The sequence below is a fragment of the Carcharodon carcharias genome, assembly GCF_017639515.1.
Source record: "Carcharodon carcharias isolate sCarCar2 chromosome 39 unlocalized genomic scaffold, sCarCar2.pri SUPER_39_unloc_7, whole genome shotgun sequence".
NCBI classification, from domain to species: domain Eukaryota; kingdom Metazoa; phylum Chordata; class Chondrichthyes; order Lamniformes; family Lamnidae; genus Carcharodon; species Carcharodon carcharias.
This window is the reverse complement of record NW_024470846.1, coordinates 320001-337023: the sequence shown is the minus strand read 5'-3', so window position 1 is coordinate 337023 and position 17023 is coordinate 320001. Positions and strand designations below refer to the sequence as shown.

Below are 17023 nucleotides of genomic sequence, written 5' to 3'. Positions count from 1 at the left end.
TCTTTCCAACTTACCTTTCAGAACTGGTTAGTCCGTGATTCACGCGGGTTTGTTTCTCTGATTGAAATGAAGAGTTGCCCGAGACTGGTTCCGCTCGGAGCATTCTCCTCTGCCCTACATGACACACATCATGACTCAGTTGCCTTATCTTGCGCAACATCTTGCTTGACACAGGTTAACGGATGGGAAGTGTGGTTTGCATTGGCTTGGCATTGAGGCCACAAGCAGCAGCCGTTTCCCTTCTGCGCAGTTTCTCCCGGACTTTGCAGCATATCTGAAACCGCCTCAGAATGCTCTTCGGTCTACTTTTCCTTACGGTGGGTAAGTACTTATCTCTTTTCTTTTGTTTCTCCCTTGTTCGCCCGGGGCTGTTATGAATCCCCAAAAGCTGCTTCAGCTTTTGTTCGACACCGGAATTATGTTGAGCGACAACCCCAGGCCGGGTAAGAAGGAATAGAAACTGGGTGAACTTTATTTTACTGTGGGAGCAGAGAGCTGACATTGCTGTCTCTGAATGAGGTCTTTTTTTTAATGTTGTTGGAAAAAAACATACCTCATTCATAAAAGCACATTAGAAACCATTGCTAAATGGTCATCCCAAAAAGTACAATCAGATTCCAGTTTTTCCACATGGATCATGAGGTGTTTCAATACAATCAATGAATATGACAGTCATCTCAATATGTTCATTGCAGACAGTCAGACAGTGCAATGGGATTTAAGTTATCGACATAGATCATGTTGTGGTCTAAGGTGCTTCAATACAATTGTGATACATGTAGTATTCACTCATACATTCAGTGTGAGTCATACAGCCTGAGGGGCCTATACAATTCCCAGGCCCTCGGAGCACTGTGGTAGAAAGGTCTTAGACAGCGACCCTTCCCCATTGGGCCTTTGTAGTGGCTGCCCCAAGCTTTAGTGCATCCCTCAGCATGTAGTCCTGGACCTTGGAATGTGCCAGTCTGCAACACTCGATCGGGGACAACTCTTTGCACTGGAAGCCCAACAAGTTTCGGGCAGACCAAAGAGCGTCTTTCACCGAGTTGATGATCCTCCAGCTGCAGTTGATGTTTCTCTTGGTGTGTGTCCCTGGGAACAGCCCGTAGAGCACAGAGTCCTGTCTCACAGAACTGCTCGGGATGAACCTCGACAGAAACCACTGCATCTCTATCCAGACCTTCTTTGCAAAGGCGCAGCCCACATCCCTGGTGGTCTTGCGGTTAGCATTCACCACCATGGCCTGGGCTGGATTCCCCGTGTGGGGGGGAATGAAGATATATTGATCTTGTGACATTGTTAAGTTATCTACATAGATGAGTGTCCCTTAAGAGAGCGGGGATGAGCCTTTCCTGCATCAGCTGCTGCTCTTTACAGTCACGATGTTTGCACATTATTGTGATGTAATTTTGACACCACAAAGCATGAATGTTACAATCTCATATCTCCTCAGCCTTGGCAAGATGCTTATCTCAAGAACAGAGACTCGCCAAGAAAGGTCAGTGCCCTCTGGTCAAAGTCCGCTCTTTTTACCTGCGTGAATAATTCAAGCGAATAGCCTCAACGCCTGTATCCACCGAGCTCCGTCTAAATGCCCCTGGTTGCCCCTTCATTGCTTCCTACAGTTGGTTTGTGTCACAAACCCTCAGTCCCTGTCGTGTTTCAGTTCCCCTTCTCAAATCCGGTGAGTCAGGGCTTGAGAAACAGTTCTACAAACGTCATTCCTGAAATTGGTTCAAGAGAAGCAAAGAGGATGTGACGATTAGAACGGAGTGCTGATGAGTTGAGGAACTGTGGAACAGCGAGAAGCTGTAATGATAGAGAGTTCGATCCAGGATGTTGCCTGGGATGAAGCGTTTAAGTTATTGAAGAGAGGTCGGACAGACTTGGGTTGTTTTCGTTGGAGCAGAGAAGACTGAGGGGTGACCTGATCGAGGTGTACAAGATTATGAGGGGCATGGACAGGGTGGATAGGGAGTGGTTGTTCCCCTTAGTTGAAGGGTCAGTCATAAGGGGACGCACCTGAAAGGGGGGATGTGAGGAATAACCTTTTTACCCAGAGGGTGGTGAGGGTCTGGAATGCGCTGCCTGGGAGGGTGGTGGAGGCGGGTTGCCTCACATCCTTTAAAAAGTACCTGGATGAGCACTTGGGACATCATAACATTCAAGGCTATGGGCCAAGTGCTGGTAAAATGGGATTAGGTAGGTAGGTCAGGTGTTTCTCATGGGTCGGTACAGACTCGATGGGCCGAAGGGCCTCTTCTGCACTGTATGATTCTATGATTCTGTGACCTGTGGTTCCAAAGCAACGGTTAACAATATAGACCTTTCCTGTATGCACCCCAACCCCTTCGAATGTTGTAAGACGTTTTGAAAGCAGAACTATGTGAGCGTGCGTGCTGGTCGGTGCAACTGGTGCCAGGGATATAGGGGCAGAAAGAGGAACTTTTGCAATTTGCCCTGTGGAACAAAGCAGTTGTCCTGATTGTACCGGCGCTCCCTAGTGCCTTGTTGATGTGCATAATGGGCACTTCTGGATGAGGAAACAAGGGCACTGTGTCAGGAAGCGCCAGATAGTACCAGGAAGGGGGCGCTAACGTTCATTTCCAGGAACCTTCAGGGGGAGGCGATGGCGTAGTGGTATTGTGGCTGGACGCATAACCCAGAGACCCAGGGTAATGCTCTGGGGACCCGCCACAATAGACAGTGCAATTTGAATTCAATAAAAATCTGGAGTTGAAAGTCTAACGTTGACCATAAGACCATTGTCGACTGTTGTAAGAACCCATCTGGTTCACTAATGTCCTTTAGGGAAGGAACTCTGCCACCCTTACCTGCTCTGGTCTATACGTGACTCCAGACCCACAGCAAAGTGGCTGCCTCTTTAACCGCTCTCTGAAATGGGGCTAGCCAGCCACTCATCTGTATCAGTCCACTCCAAAGTCCCAAAAAAGCAAAGAAACCGGGCACAGCACCCAGCACCGAACCAGGCACCGGAAACGACCCCGGCAAACTCAGCCCTGTCCTGGAACTCCCCCACTAACGCCACTGTGGGTGTACCTACACCACAGGGGCTGCAGCGGTTCAAGAAGACAGCTCATTCTCCACCTTTCTCCAGGCCGAGAAGGGATGGGCAATAAATGCTGGGCCCAGCCAGCGACACCCACATCCCCAGAATGAATAAAAATTAACTGGACTTATTGGGTTTCAGATGCCAGTGATGCCATTGGCCTCAGAAAGGGTTAACAGTAGCTCTTGAGACCGGGCCATGTTAGGTTTTTTAGCAGTATTAAAGCCCATGGGTTAAAAAGGACAGGGGCATCTTGGGTAGAAACAAAATATTTAAGACATAGGAAGGAAGAACTTGCAGACGTCTGCACACAAATATTTTAGTTCATTCTTTCATGGCATGTTGGCATCTCTGCCAAGGACAGTATTTGTTGGCCAACGCTAATGGGTCTTGAATTGAGAAGCTTGCTAGGCCATTTAAGAGTACATGGTGTGTGGAGGCCACATATCAGCGTGACAAAGATTGGCCGGGTAGTTAACGGTGAGGTTGAGTGCCTTGGGCTACAGGAAGAGAGAGACGGGATGGTCAAATGGGCAGATAAGTGGCAGGGGGAGTTTAACCCTAAAAAGTGTGAGGTGATAACGTTTGGAAGGAGTGATTTGACAAGGAAGTATTCAATGAACGGCATGGCACTAGGAAGTCCTGTTTGTCCATAGATCTCTGAAGGCGGAGGGGCATGTTAGTGGGGTGGTGAAAAAGGCAGATGGGACACTTGCCTTTATCAATCGATGCATAGATTACAAAAGTAGGGAGGTCATGTTGGAGTTGTGTAGAACCTTGGTGAGGCCACAGCTGGAGCACTGTGTGCAGTTCTGGTCGCCACATTATAGGAAAGATGTGATTGCACTGGAGGGGGTGCAGAGGAGATTCACCAGGATGTTGTCTGGGATAAAACATTTAAGTTATGGAGAGAGGTTGGATAGACTTGGGTTGTTTCCGTTGGAGCAGAGAAGGCTGAGGGGCGACCTGATCGAGGTGTACAAGATTATGAGGGGCATGGACAGGGTGGGTAGGGAGCAGCTGTTACCCTTAGTTGAAGGGTCAGTCACAAGGGGGCATAAGTTCAAGGTGAGGGGCAATGGTTTAGGGGAGATGTGAGGAAAATCTTTTTTACCCAGAGGGTGGTGAGGGTCTGGAATGCGCTGCCTGGGAGGGTGATGGAGGCGGGTTAGCCTCACGCCATTTAAAAAGTACCTGGATGAGCACTTGGCACCTCATAACATTCAAGGCTATGGGGCCAAGTGCTGGTCAATGGGATTAGGTAGATAGGTCAGGTGTTTCTCACATGTCGGTGCAGACTCGATGGGCTGAATGGCCTCTTCTGCACTGTGTGTGATTCTGTGATTCTGTAAAGGGTTAGTTAGGTAAGAGGAATCGGGAGGTCAGGATAAATAGATCTTATTTTTCGAATTAGCAAGATGACCAGGGCTGTGTCCTCAACCATACACAACCAACATCACTGACTTGGGTGATAGAGTCGGATTGATGGTAGCTAACTTTTCCAATGATGCCAAGGTAGGTAGGAAAGTATATTGTCAAAGGAGCGGTGGAGAGTCGGAGAAGGGAGATAGGTACGAAGGGCTTGTCTTATGGAGAAAGATTGAACAGATTAGCCCTATAGCCATCGGAGTTTAAAAGAATGATAGGTGATCTTATTGAAACATGGGAGAATTTGAGGGGACTGGATCTGTTGGATGCTGAAGGGATGAGTTGTGAGGGAAACTAAAAATGGGGGTACACCGTTTAATAATAAGGAGCCTCCCCTTTAAGGTGGAAGCGAGGATTATTTTTCTCTCACTCGGAGAGTCACTGGGGACGTTGGTGAAACAGCGAAGTGGAGATGAGACCAGGGCCAGATCAGCCATGAACCTTTCGAATGGTGGAGCAGACCCAAATGTCCCACGTTGGGCCCGGGGTCACATGGAGTTCAGGCCGGGTCAGGATAGCAGAACTCCTTCTGACAGGCCTCCGAGAGCCGGGTGGACTTTAACGACATTCAAGAGTAGCCTCCATTACTAAGGCCAGCTTTCCATTCCATTTTTTAATAGTTGAATCTAAATTGCAGCAGCTGACCTGATGAGATTGGAATATGTGGCCCCAACGCATTAGCCTGGGTTCCTGAATTGATTGTCAAGTAACATCAGCATTGGACCCACGGCCTCCCTGTTACAGTTGAGAGAGATAAAAGTGCAGGTACATGGCAAAAGATTTCTGAGTGGGAACGAGATAATCCTATGCATTTGTTCATGGCTTGCTCTTTTAAAGAATGAAACAAATGCTCCTGTCCAGCTGTGTGTACTGCGGGTTGTCACAACACTGTACTTTGTAGCTGTACTTTGCAAATCAGAAACATCACAAACCCCCACCTAAACTTGCTGGTGTAACAACGATCTTCAACTTCTCTGCTCTGGTTTTCAAGATTTCTGTTACGACCAATACAGTTGGTAAAGCAGAGAAATTTTAAAATCCCAGAGGGAAACTTTAAACAGCTGTCATGACCTATAATTTTAAGTGTTATGTTTGAGATGCAGCTCTAAATTCAGGAATCAGGCCACCAGTTCTCAAGGTTTTACATTAAACTAAATTCAATGTTTTATTAATTTGCACAGGTTAAAATACATGGCCACAAATTACTACGATCATAACTTTTAACTAATTCCCAAACTAATCTCCATTAAGGCAACAGCCACCCATAGACTTAACCAAACACCAGGCAAAGCATTTCCACCTTACGGATTCTAAATGAGGTTCCTTTTACTGATTCCTGTGGAGATAGTTGGAGGCTTGCAGCTGCCTTATGATCTTACATTGCCTCTGCCCTGCACGCCCAAAAACTACTGAAGTTATACTACCAGCCCTACTGAATATTAATTCTGAACTAAACCTCTCTAAGAATAAAGCCCCTTTCAGAGTACCAATTTTATTAGTGATATAAACATATTGTTTGGTATCTGGTAGAAAGGCATCAATTTTCTCCCCACCTCTTGAATGGTCTATTCAAAAAATGCAAGTGCGTGCTATCTCTCTCATATATCATATCTAGTACACATCAAAGCCCCCAGACTAGCTGGCTTTAATCCAATTAAGACACACCCACAGACTAAACTCCTATTTTAAAAGTGAAATATTTTCCAAAATATATACATTAATAGCTTCATGACAGTTCCTAGCAGTGAAGGCTAATGCCAACTGTACCTTAAGAGACTCATTTAGCCAGTTGTAATCATCAATAATGTTACTCAAAAACCTCTATGCGCTAAGCAGAAGGAAAGAATATATATATATTATGCACATGTAGAAACCTTAACATCACATATTCGAGAATTTCTTTAACAATTCAAGAATCTCTAGTGTTGCCATATAACACTCATCACTGAGACCAATCCAATAAATCTACAAAGCTAATGCACAGTGTTTTTCTGTAGAACTGTGTTTTTTTATTAGCTATAGTGATGTGCTCATGGTAATTTCAGATCTGCTATTCAAATCTGGCTTACTTCAAGGCATCTCGCACCCACTGTAAAGTTACTTGGGGCATGGGGCCTAGCGCTCGGGCAGGAGACACGTCTTCATTGGGGTGTGGTTCATGTTCAATGAACGGTGATCATGTTCTCATGGGAAAGGACAACGATGTCCTTGGGGATTATTAAGAGGATTAAGAGTAAATTTCAGTGGTTGGGTTTGTGGGGTTGGACAGTGGGTGGTGGTCAGGGCCATTATATATAGCAAAGCAGAGACAGCAACCTTCAGAAGTTAAAAAAAACGATCTATATGTCGTCACCACACTGAACATTGTATATGACATCCCTAGTTGCCCTTGAGAAGGTGGTGGTGAGCTGCCTCCTTGAACCACTGCAGCACATCTGGTGTGGGTACACCCACAGCACTGGTCGGAAGATACACAAGCACTAGTGGTGATACTGGGGGTTTTTAATTACCCAAATATCGCTTGTATTAATGTCAAAATGAAGGGAAAGGCAGATCAGGGACTTCTGAAATGTGTCCAGGAGAACGCCTTTGACCAGTAGGTCCTCTGTCCAACTAGGAAGGTGACGTTGACTGGATCTGGTGATAGTTCATGAGTTTTATCAAGCGGGCCACGTGTGCTCCATGGGGGAGCACACGGGCAATAGTGATCATAGCACCATAAGGTTAAGGAGAGCAATGGAGCAGAACAAAGCAAAAAACGTAAAGTAGAGTTTCCATAATGGAAAAATGCTAATGTCAACTGAATGAGTGGATATCTGGAGAATATGGGACCTGGCTTTCATGGGATGAACTGGAGTGGAGCAATAGTTAACATTTGGCAAGAAGATGTTCTGGGTGCAGATTGGGTGTATTCCAACATGGGCGAGTGTTGGATGTACCAAAGCCAGGCCACTTTGGAAGTCAAAGTTGGAGAATATGATCAAGCAAAAGAGATGCGTAGTGATGACAGTCAGCTGAACTGCGAAGAGAAATGAGAATTGGGTCAAAGACAAGAGGATGTGCGGGAGAGTGAAGAGGACAGTAAAGCTGGTAAACAGAGAAGGTGAAAATAGAAAGGTTGTCAAGAGAAAAAATGCAATCAAGCACCCTCAAGTGCCGTGAACATAATAGGGAAGTTGTAAGAGGTGGGATGGGGCCTATTAGGTTGTGGGTAGGGGGGGTGGTGGGGTGGAGGGGGTTAGGTGTGAATGTTGTGTAATGTATGTTGCACTCCCCAAAGCTTTAGATTGCTTAGTGAGTCATTGTACCCGCGCTAATGAAGGAAGAGGATGCTTACAGTTTATCGTTGGAAGCTGAGATGTTAGAGGTAATGGATGGGCCAAATACTGACATGCAGGGTGCGCTGGAATGGCCAAGCATGTTTAGAATGGATGGGCCACATGGTCCCTTTGCTTCACAGGTTGTCAAGGGAAGGTAGCAGAAGGACCTATCGTCATCTTCCAACCCTCCTTAGATTAGGATTGGTTAATAGCAGTGCCTGCCAGACAAATCAAAATGATTGCTTGCGCCTTCCCAGTGATGGGTGATGAACGGAATGTAGTTGGGTGTCGCCCAACCGGATTTCGAAATACACGTTTGCCAAAGTAGCAGACGTTAGGTCGGTTCACTGAGCTGGGAGCTCCCCCGGCAAGAGGGAGGTCAGTACCAGCTTGGATCAACAGCAATGGCTTGAGGACAGGAACCAGAGGGAGGTGGTGAGTACTTACTTACGTGACCAGGGCCTGATGGACGCTATACTTGAGAAAGGATGTGAGTGCCCCAAGTCCTGCAAATGCCGGTTTTAAATCCCCTAATGCCGAAGTACAGTAATACAGGCCTTTTCAGGGGTATAAGCTAATCTTACGTCAAATGAAAGCACCGGAAATTCACGAAATGGAAAGGGAGACCTCCTTTCAAAGTGGGCCTGGAGGAACTTTGACGTTTTGGCATAGTTACCCAACTATAGAAACCACATGCATTTCGGCTCATCAGAAACCAGATGGATTAAAATTCATTTTGGTCAAGGCAGGTGAAAGTTCACCAACTATTGCAAGTTAGTCAAGTTTATTTCCAAACCTCGATCGGTTGCATCAATGTGCCCCATTCCCCCCATCCCCCATTCGGTGTTTTCACAAAAGGGGGTTAAAAAATCAAATCCCTGCATCCGTGGGATTAAGGTTGAGGATAATCCTTGGCGGGTATGTATCTCGCTCCCAAAAGATAGAGGCCAATGACGTTGGAAGTTAACTCCAGCTGGGCGAGTTTTGGTGCTTTTGCTTCTGTGAGTGAGGATGTTGTATCACCAGGACCCTCTGGATGTTCTGTCATATCAACCAATTAACTATGACCAACAACTGAAATTACACCCCAACACACACACATACAAAATTCACCTTTCAACTATCGATGCCCCCCTACCACAGCCCACCTTGCTGTTTGTGATTTCTTACCCCCTAACCTGATGAGTCCAAGACAGAAAGCTTTGATAGCATGTCTCTTTTTTCCAGCAACACAAGCTCAGTCCTGCCAAATGGCTCTTTAGACTCAACTGACTTCCTATCATTATTTGAAAGATGCTGTTGGAGAGTTGCCAGCGCCGGTCATAGTGATTGACCGCGGCGATGGAGTGCTGGCCGAAGGGAACTCGGCTCGGATTGAATGCAGGACCTCCAGCTACTACACAGGCAGCACGTTTTACCTGAAACGAGAGGGGGAGGAAAAGCACGTGGAAGCGAAGGCTGTCCCCGATGGAGAAGACACAGTCACCTTCCTGCTCCTCAACCTCACAGCCCAGCATCAGGGGACATACCGGTGTTACTACAGCAACCAAAAGTCAGGCAGCTGGAGGAACTCCACCCTCAGCAACCCCGTTCAGTTGACCATACACGGTAAGACCGGTCCACGCGACGCTCAGTTAAGATCTGAGGAAGGATGTTCTTGCTATAGAGGGAGAGCAGCGAAGGTTTACCAGACTGATTCCTTATCTGAGGAAGGATGTACTTGCTATAGAGGGAGAGCAGCGAAGGTTTACCCGACTGATTCCTTATCTGAGGGAGGATGTACTTGCTATAGAGGGAGAGCAGCGAAGGTTTACCAGACTGATTCCTTATCTGAAGAAGGATGTACTTGCTATAGAGGGAGAGCAGTGAAGGTTTACCCGACTGATTCCTGGGATGGTGGGACTGACATATGAGGAGAGATTGAGTCGGTTAGGATTATATTTGCTGGAGTTCAGAAGAATGAGGGGGGATCTCATTGAAACCTATAAAATTCTAACAGGACTGGACAGGGTAGATGCAGGAAGGATGTTCCCGATGGTGGGGGGAGTCCAGAACCAGGGGTCACAGTCTGAGGATAAGGGGTAGACCATTTAGGACGGAGATGAGGAGAAATGTCTTCACCCAGAGAGTGGTGAGACTGTGGAATTCACTACCACAGAAAGTAGTTGAGACCCAAAACATTGTATGTTTTCAAGAAGGAGTTTGATATAGCTCTTGGGGGCGCAAGGGGTCAAAGGGTATGGGGAGAAAGCGGGGAGCATGCTATTGATTTGGATGATCAGCCATTGGAGCAGGCTCGATGGGCTGAATGGCCTACTCCTACTCCTCGTTTCTATGTTTCTAAGCCACGAAAAGCCCCATCCAATCCTCCCAATCCGAATCTCCGCTCGGCTCCTGGTTTTTTGTGAGTAACTGCCACCTCCCCCTGCTTAACTTCCCACAATTCCAGCCCCCTCCAACCCCACCCCTCTGAAGTGTGGAGGCACCTTCTGAATTCTGTGCGACCACCCCCACCCCTTCACTCCAACCACCACCACCGCAGCGTTGCCAAGCTGAGGTCCAACATTAGCAATGACTCCTTCCGATTCCTTTTCAGCAGCCCCTCAATGAAACTCAATGCTCCACGGAGAATCCTGGTGGTCCCACTGCAACTTTGACGTAAATCCATTGGCTTTGGCCTTCTGTTGCTTGCTTTTGTGGATTTGACAACATTTTGAGGTTTGGTTGATGGTGGGGTGGTGGCGTGTGTTGAGGGCTGGTGTTTGGTAGGGGGGCTTGGGTGGGGTTTTGGGGGCCGTGTGTTGACGGTTGGGGTTTGGTGGGGGGGGGTGGCGTGGGTTGGTAATGGAGGAGGGAGATCCAAGAGGTATTGTATAACCATCATTGGTTGGTCTACTTTGTTCCCTTCACACCATGTTGGGCCAGAATGTGGTGCTCTGTTTTAACCGGAAACCTTGTCTAAATTGGGAATAACACTTGTGAATAGGATAGTTTTGTACTCAAGTTATGATTATATTCATTCAGGGGTTTTGGGTACAGTTGGCAGGGCCGGGTTTAATTGTCCATCCCTAATTGCCCCTTGAGAAGATAGCGGTGAGCTTGTTTCCTGAGCTACTGCAGTCCCTGTGTTGTAGGTACACCCACACTGCTGTTAGGGAGGGAGTTCCAGGATTTTGTCCCTGTGGTGTAGGTACACCCACAGTGCTGTTAGGCCGGGTTTTCCAGGATTTTGTCCCTGTGGTGTAGGTACACCCACAGTGCTGTTAGGGAGTGAGTTCCAGGATTTTGTCCCTGTGGTGTAGGTACACCCACAGTGCTGTTAGGGAGGGAGTTCCAGGATTTTGTCCCTGTGGTGTAGATACACCCACAGTGCTGTTAGGGATGGAGTTCCAGGATTTTGTCCCTGTGGTGTAGGTACACCCACAGTGCTGTTAGGGATGGAGTTCCAGGATTATGTCCCTGTGGTGTGGATACACCCACAGTGCTGTTAGGGAGGGAGTTCCAGGATTTTGTCCGTGTGGTGTAGGTACACCCACAGTGCAGTTAGGGAGGGAGATCCAGGGGATTTTGACCCAGCGACAGTGAAGGAACGGCTGATATATTTCCATGTCAGGATGGTGAGTGACTCGGAGGGGATCTTCCAGGTAGTGGTGTTCCCATTTATCTGCTGCCCTTGCCCTTCTAGATGGTAGTGGTCGTGGGTTTGGAAGGTGCTGTCGAAGGAGCCTTGGTGAGTTGCTGCAGTGCATCTTGTAGATGGTACACACACTGCTGCTACTGTGCATCGGTGGTGGAGGGAGTGAATGTTTGTGGATGGGGTGCCGACCAAGCGGGGCTGCTTTGTCCTGGATGGGTTGAGCTTCTTGAGTGTTGTGGGAGCTGCTCTCATCCAGGCAAGTGTGGAGTATCCCATCACACTCCTGACTTGTGCCTTGTAGATGGTGGACAGACTTTGGGGAGTCAGGAGGTGAGTGACTCTCCACAGGATTCCCAGCCTCTGACCTGCTCTTGTAGCCACAGTATTTATATGGCTGGTCCCAGTTCAGTTTCTGGGCAATGGTAACCCCCAGGATGTTGATAGTGGGGGATACAGCCATTGAATCTCAAGGGGAGATGGTCAGCTTCTCTCTTGTAGGACTTGGCCAACACCTGCTATGTGAGTGGGACGAGTGTCACTGGGGTCTTGTCAGCCCAGTGTTAAGTATGTATTGGTTTTACAACTACAGTGTCATTCGGGTGAATGTTCACATTGTGCAGATATCTAGCATTGGGAGGTAATTATAAATGTACATGCTTGGTCCCCTTTCTGGGAGAGCAAAGTGGAAAATGAATCCATTTTGCACTCTCTAACCCTGGTGGTGAGTGTAAATAAGTTACTTTTTCAAGAATATTGGTGTAGGGAGGCAAACCAAGTGCTGTACAGGCACAGGTTCCAGAAGGCTGCTCACCACCATCTTCTCAAGGGGCAATTAGGGATGGGTATTAAACCTTGGCATGGCCAGTCATACCCACAGCCCATGAATGAATAATCATGACTTAAAAAGAAAACTAGCCTATTTGGATGTGTTATTCCCGATTTAGACAAGGTTTCCGGTTAAAACAGAGCCCCACATTCTGGCCCAATATGGTGTGAAGGGAACAAAATAAACTAACCAATGATGGTTATACAATACCTGTTGTATCTCCCCCCTCCATTACCAACCCACGCCCCCTACCAAACCCCAACCCTCAACACACGCCCCCCAACACTACCCCCACCCCGAACCCACGCCCCCCACCAAACCCCAACCCTCAACACAAGCCCCACAACACTACCCCCACCCCGAACAAACGCACCCCACCAAACACCAACTCTCAACACACACCCCCCACCACCCCCACCCACAACACACGCCCCCCCCACCAAACTCCAACCCTCAACACACAACCCCCCCACCATCCCCACCCTCAACACACACACCCCCCACCAAACTCCAACCCTCAACACACACCCCCCAACACCCCCACCCTCAACACACGACCCCCCACCAAACTCCAACCCTCAACACACAACCCCCCCACCATCCCCACCCTCAACACACACCCCCCCCACCAAACTCCAACCCTCAACACACACCCCCAACCACCCCCACCTTCAACACACACCCCCCACCAAACTCCAACCCTCAACACACACCCCCCAACACAACCACCCTCAACACACACCCCCCAACACCCCCACCCTCAACACACACGCCCCACCAAACTCCAACCCTCAACACACAACCCCCAACACCCCCACCCTCAACACACGCCCCCCCACCAAACTCCAACCCTCAACACACACCCCCCAACCACCCCCACCCTCAACACACACCCCCCACCAAACTCCAACCCTCAACACACACCCCCCAACACCCCCACCCTCAACACACACCCCCCAACACCCCCATCCTCAACACACACCCCCCACCAAACTCCAACCCTCAACACACACCCTCCACCAAACTCCAACCATCAACACACAACCCCCAACACCCCCAGCCTCAACACACGTCCCCCCACCAAACTCCAACCCTCAACACACACCCCCCCACCACCCCCACCCTCAACACACACCCCCACCACCATCCCACACCCTCAACACACACCCCCCACCAAACTCCAACCCTCAACACACAACCCCCCCACCACACCCACCCTCAACACACGCCCCCCCCACCAAACTCCAACCCTCAACACACACCCCCCAACACCCCCACCTTCAACACACACCCCCCAGCAAACTCCAACCCTCAACACACACCTCCCAACACCCCCACCTTCAACACACACCCCCCACCAAACTCCAACCCTCAACACACACCCCCCAACACCCCCACCCTCAACACACGACCCCCCACCAAACTCCAACCCTCAACACACAACCCCCCCACCATCCCCACCCTCAACACACACCCCCCCCACCAAACTCCAACCCTCAACACACACCCCCAACCACCCCCACCTTCAACACACACCCCCACCAAACTCCAACCCTCAACACACACCCCCCAACACAACCACCCTCAACACACACCCCCCAACACCCCCACCCTCAACACACACGCCCCACCAAACTCCAACCCTCAACACACAACCCCCAACACCCCCACCCTCAACACACGCCCCCCCACCAAACTCCAACCCTCAACACACACCCCCCAACCACCCCCACCCTCAACACACACCCCCCACCAAACTCCAACCCTCAACACACACCCCCCAACACCCCCACCCTCAACACACACCCCCCAACACCCCCATCCTCAACACACACCCCCCACCAAACTCCAACCCTCAACACACACCCTCCACCAAACTCCAACCATCAACACACAACCCCCAACACCCCCAGCCTCAACACACGTCCCCCCACCAAACTCCAACCCTCAACACACGCCCCCCCACCACCCCCACCATCAACACACACCCCCCCACCACCCCCACCCTCAACACACACCCCCACCACCATCCCACACCCTCAACACACACCCCCCAACTACCCCCACCTTCAACACACACCCCCCACCAAACTCCAACCCTCAACACACACCCCCCAACACCCCCACCCTCAACACACACCCCCCAACACCTCCACCCTCAACACACACCCCCCACCAAACTCCAACCCTCAACACACAACCCCCAACACCCCCACCCTCAACACACACCCCCCCCACCAAACACCAACCCTCAACACACACCCCCCAACCACCCCCACCCTCAACACACACCCCCCAACACCCCCACCCTCAACACACACTCCCCAACACCCCCACCCTCAACACACACCCCCCACCAAACTCCAACCCTCAACACACATCCCCCACCAAACTCCAACCGTCAACACACAACCCCCAACACCCCCACCTTCAACACACGTCCCCCCCACCAAACTCCAACCCTCAACACACGCCCCCCACCACCCCCACCCTCAACACACACCCCCCCACCACCCCCACCCTCAACACACACCCCCACCACCATCCCACACCCTCAACACATGCCCCCACCACACCCCTCTCAACCACAACACACACCCCCCCACCATCCCACACCCTCAACACATGCCCCCACCACACCCCTCTCAATCTCAAAACACACCCCCCCCACCACCCCCACCCTCAACACACACCCCCCCCCACCACACCCACCCTCAACACACACCCCCCCCACCACCCCACACCCCTCTAATGATGCATTAGCTCGAAGAGGTCTTTCGCATTCCTTGAGGATATGTAAACGATACCTTTTGGAAAGGGACCTAACCTCCGCAGCCCCACCTGGTCCCTCCACGTCAAGGAGCTGGTGATTCACTCTCCACATTGATGGGAAAATCCCAATCCATCTACCTGTTCCAACAATAAACCCTGCATCTGGAGCCCATCAGAGCATCGGGTTTGCAGGTTTCCGACATTGCTGTGTCGTTCCATCGGGGAGGATGGGGGGGAGTGGGGGAGTCGTGGGGAAGCAGCTCCCGATTGATTATTGACAAGTCATAACCCATTCATGTCGAGGGTTAGGTGAGGGCAGTGCCTGGCGTTGAGCTTAGATATAGGACCTCGAGGCACAAAAACAATCGCTCTAACTACACCACCCATTGACTGGCATCCTCCTGACTGATGCAATAAGTGTTTATATTCAGAAAAGGAACTCGCATAAAGAGCCTTTCCGTTTCTTCTTTTCAGATGACTCTTTGGAAACAGAGCCTCCATACTTACAAGGTACATTGAGGATCCCCAATGCAAACTGGAGCATGCAAGCCTATTTCATTTATTCTATCATTTCTCCCCCTCCTGCCCTATTTGTAAGGTACTCCTAACAGGGTATCCGATGCCATGGCTCCATCCTCATATTTACCCTATATCTGTCCTGTTACACCCTTCATGTCTTGTGGTGGGGACTGGGGAGGTGGGGGTACAGCAAGAGTCGTGGTGGCCGTGGGCGGTGGGGTTGTGGAGGAATCAAGGCTATTCACAATATGCAGAGGTGCCAGGTACAGGAACCAAATCTGCTTTTTGTCTTTTTCACCATTTTAACCTACAGCGGCAGTCAGGTGCGATCAAGCAGGAGCAGGAGTAGGGCCATTCGGCCCCTCAAGCGTACCCCACCATTCAGCGAGATCATGGATGATCTGCCCCAGGCCTCAACTCCACTTTCTTGCCAGCTCCTCATCGCCCTCAACTCCCCGATATTGCAAAAACCTATCCATCTCCTATTTAATTATCATATATCAATATTTCCCTCTAGCCTGGGTTTCACTGGCAAGACCAGCATTTTTTGTCCCACTCCTAATTGCTCTTGAACTTGAGTGGCTTGCCAAGCCATTTCAGAGAGGGCGGTTAAGAGTCATCCACAGAGTTATGGGTCTGGAATCACATGAGGGTCAGACTGGGAAAGGACAGCAAATTTATAACCCTGCAGGATGTCAGTGAACCAGATGGGTCTTTCCAATAATGGATGATACTTTACATGGTCACAGTTGCTGAGACAAGATTTCAATTCCAAATTCCATTTATCGATTGAACTCAAACTGTTATGGCAGGGTTTGAGCGCATGCCACTTGAGCATTACCATCCCGCTGACATTACCATGATTCCAGTGTCTCCCCCGGACAATCGTCAGGTCTCAGCTGGTGTATTATGCCAAATTCTCCTCACCCCAGTTGTGGAGCGTTATGATGTGACGGATGACGTTTGCCAGGTTTAACCAGTTCCACAACGGGAACATGGCCATGCTATCACAACGGCTTTGCAATGTGTATTTATTACGAGAACATGTGTGCGCTGAAGTCAGAAGTAATGAGTCCAGCAAGACTTTTAGAGATTTTTCGGATGTTAGATTAAAATACTTATTAACAGAATAAAATATTTCAAGCGCAGATATATAATTCAACTGCTTAGTCCTATAGCAAATTCTAAACTTCCTAACTGACCTGACTCCCACTCATGCACCCTCTTTAAGGCAACTGTCCAAAATAGAATTCAGGTTTAAACAAGCCCAGGAAGTTAACCCAGGACCCACTTCACATTGGAGTTCCAGTTGGCTTTACAAAGCGGACTTATGCACATATGGCAAAAGGTTTCTGGAAGGCTGCTTCACACACTCCTGTTCGATCTTAAATGGCCCTCCTTACATAGCCTTTCATTCTCCTTTATATATGTTTCTCTCTCTTTAACGTGCA

The 17023-nt window shown here is 49.4% G+C and overlaps 1 protein-coding gene across 2 annotated transcripts in view; it reads left to right on the top strand.

Moving 5' to 3' along the window:
* The first annotated feature begins 220 nt into the window (after positions 1-220).
* Positions 221-17023, top strand: part of LOC121274994 (CXADR-like membrane protein) — a 31467-nt gene continuing 14664 nt past the window's right edge. Inside the window, exons 1-4 of one of the 2 annotated variants that reach the window (XM_041182389.1) lie at positions 221-321; positions 1454-1498; positions 9112-9426; positions 15528-15563. In XM_041182389.1, the coding sequence (XP_041038323.1) occupies positions 291-321; positions 1454-1498; positions 9112-9426; positions 15528-15563 (427 nt within the window). In that variant the 5' untranslated portion in view covers positions 221-290. The remainder of the gene's footprint in view (positions 322-1453; positions 1499-9111; positions 9427-15527; positions 15564-17023) is intronic. The other variant, XM_041182390.1, reaches the window with a different exon arrangement.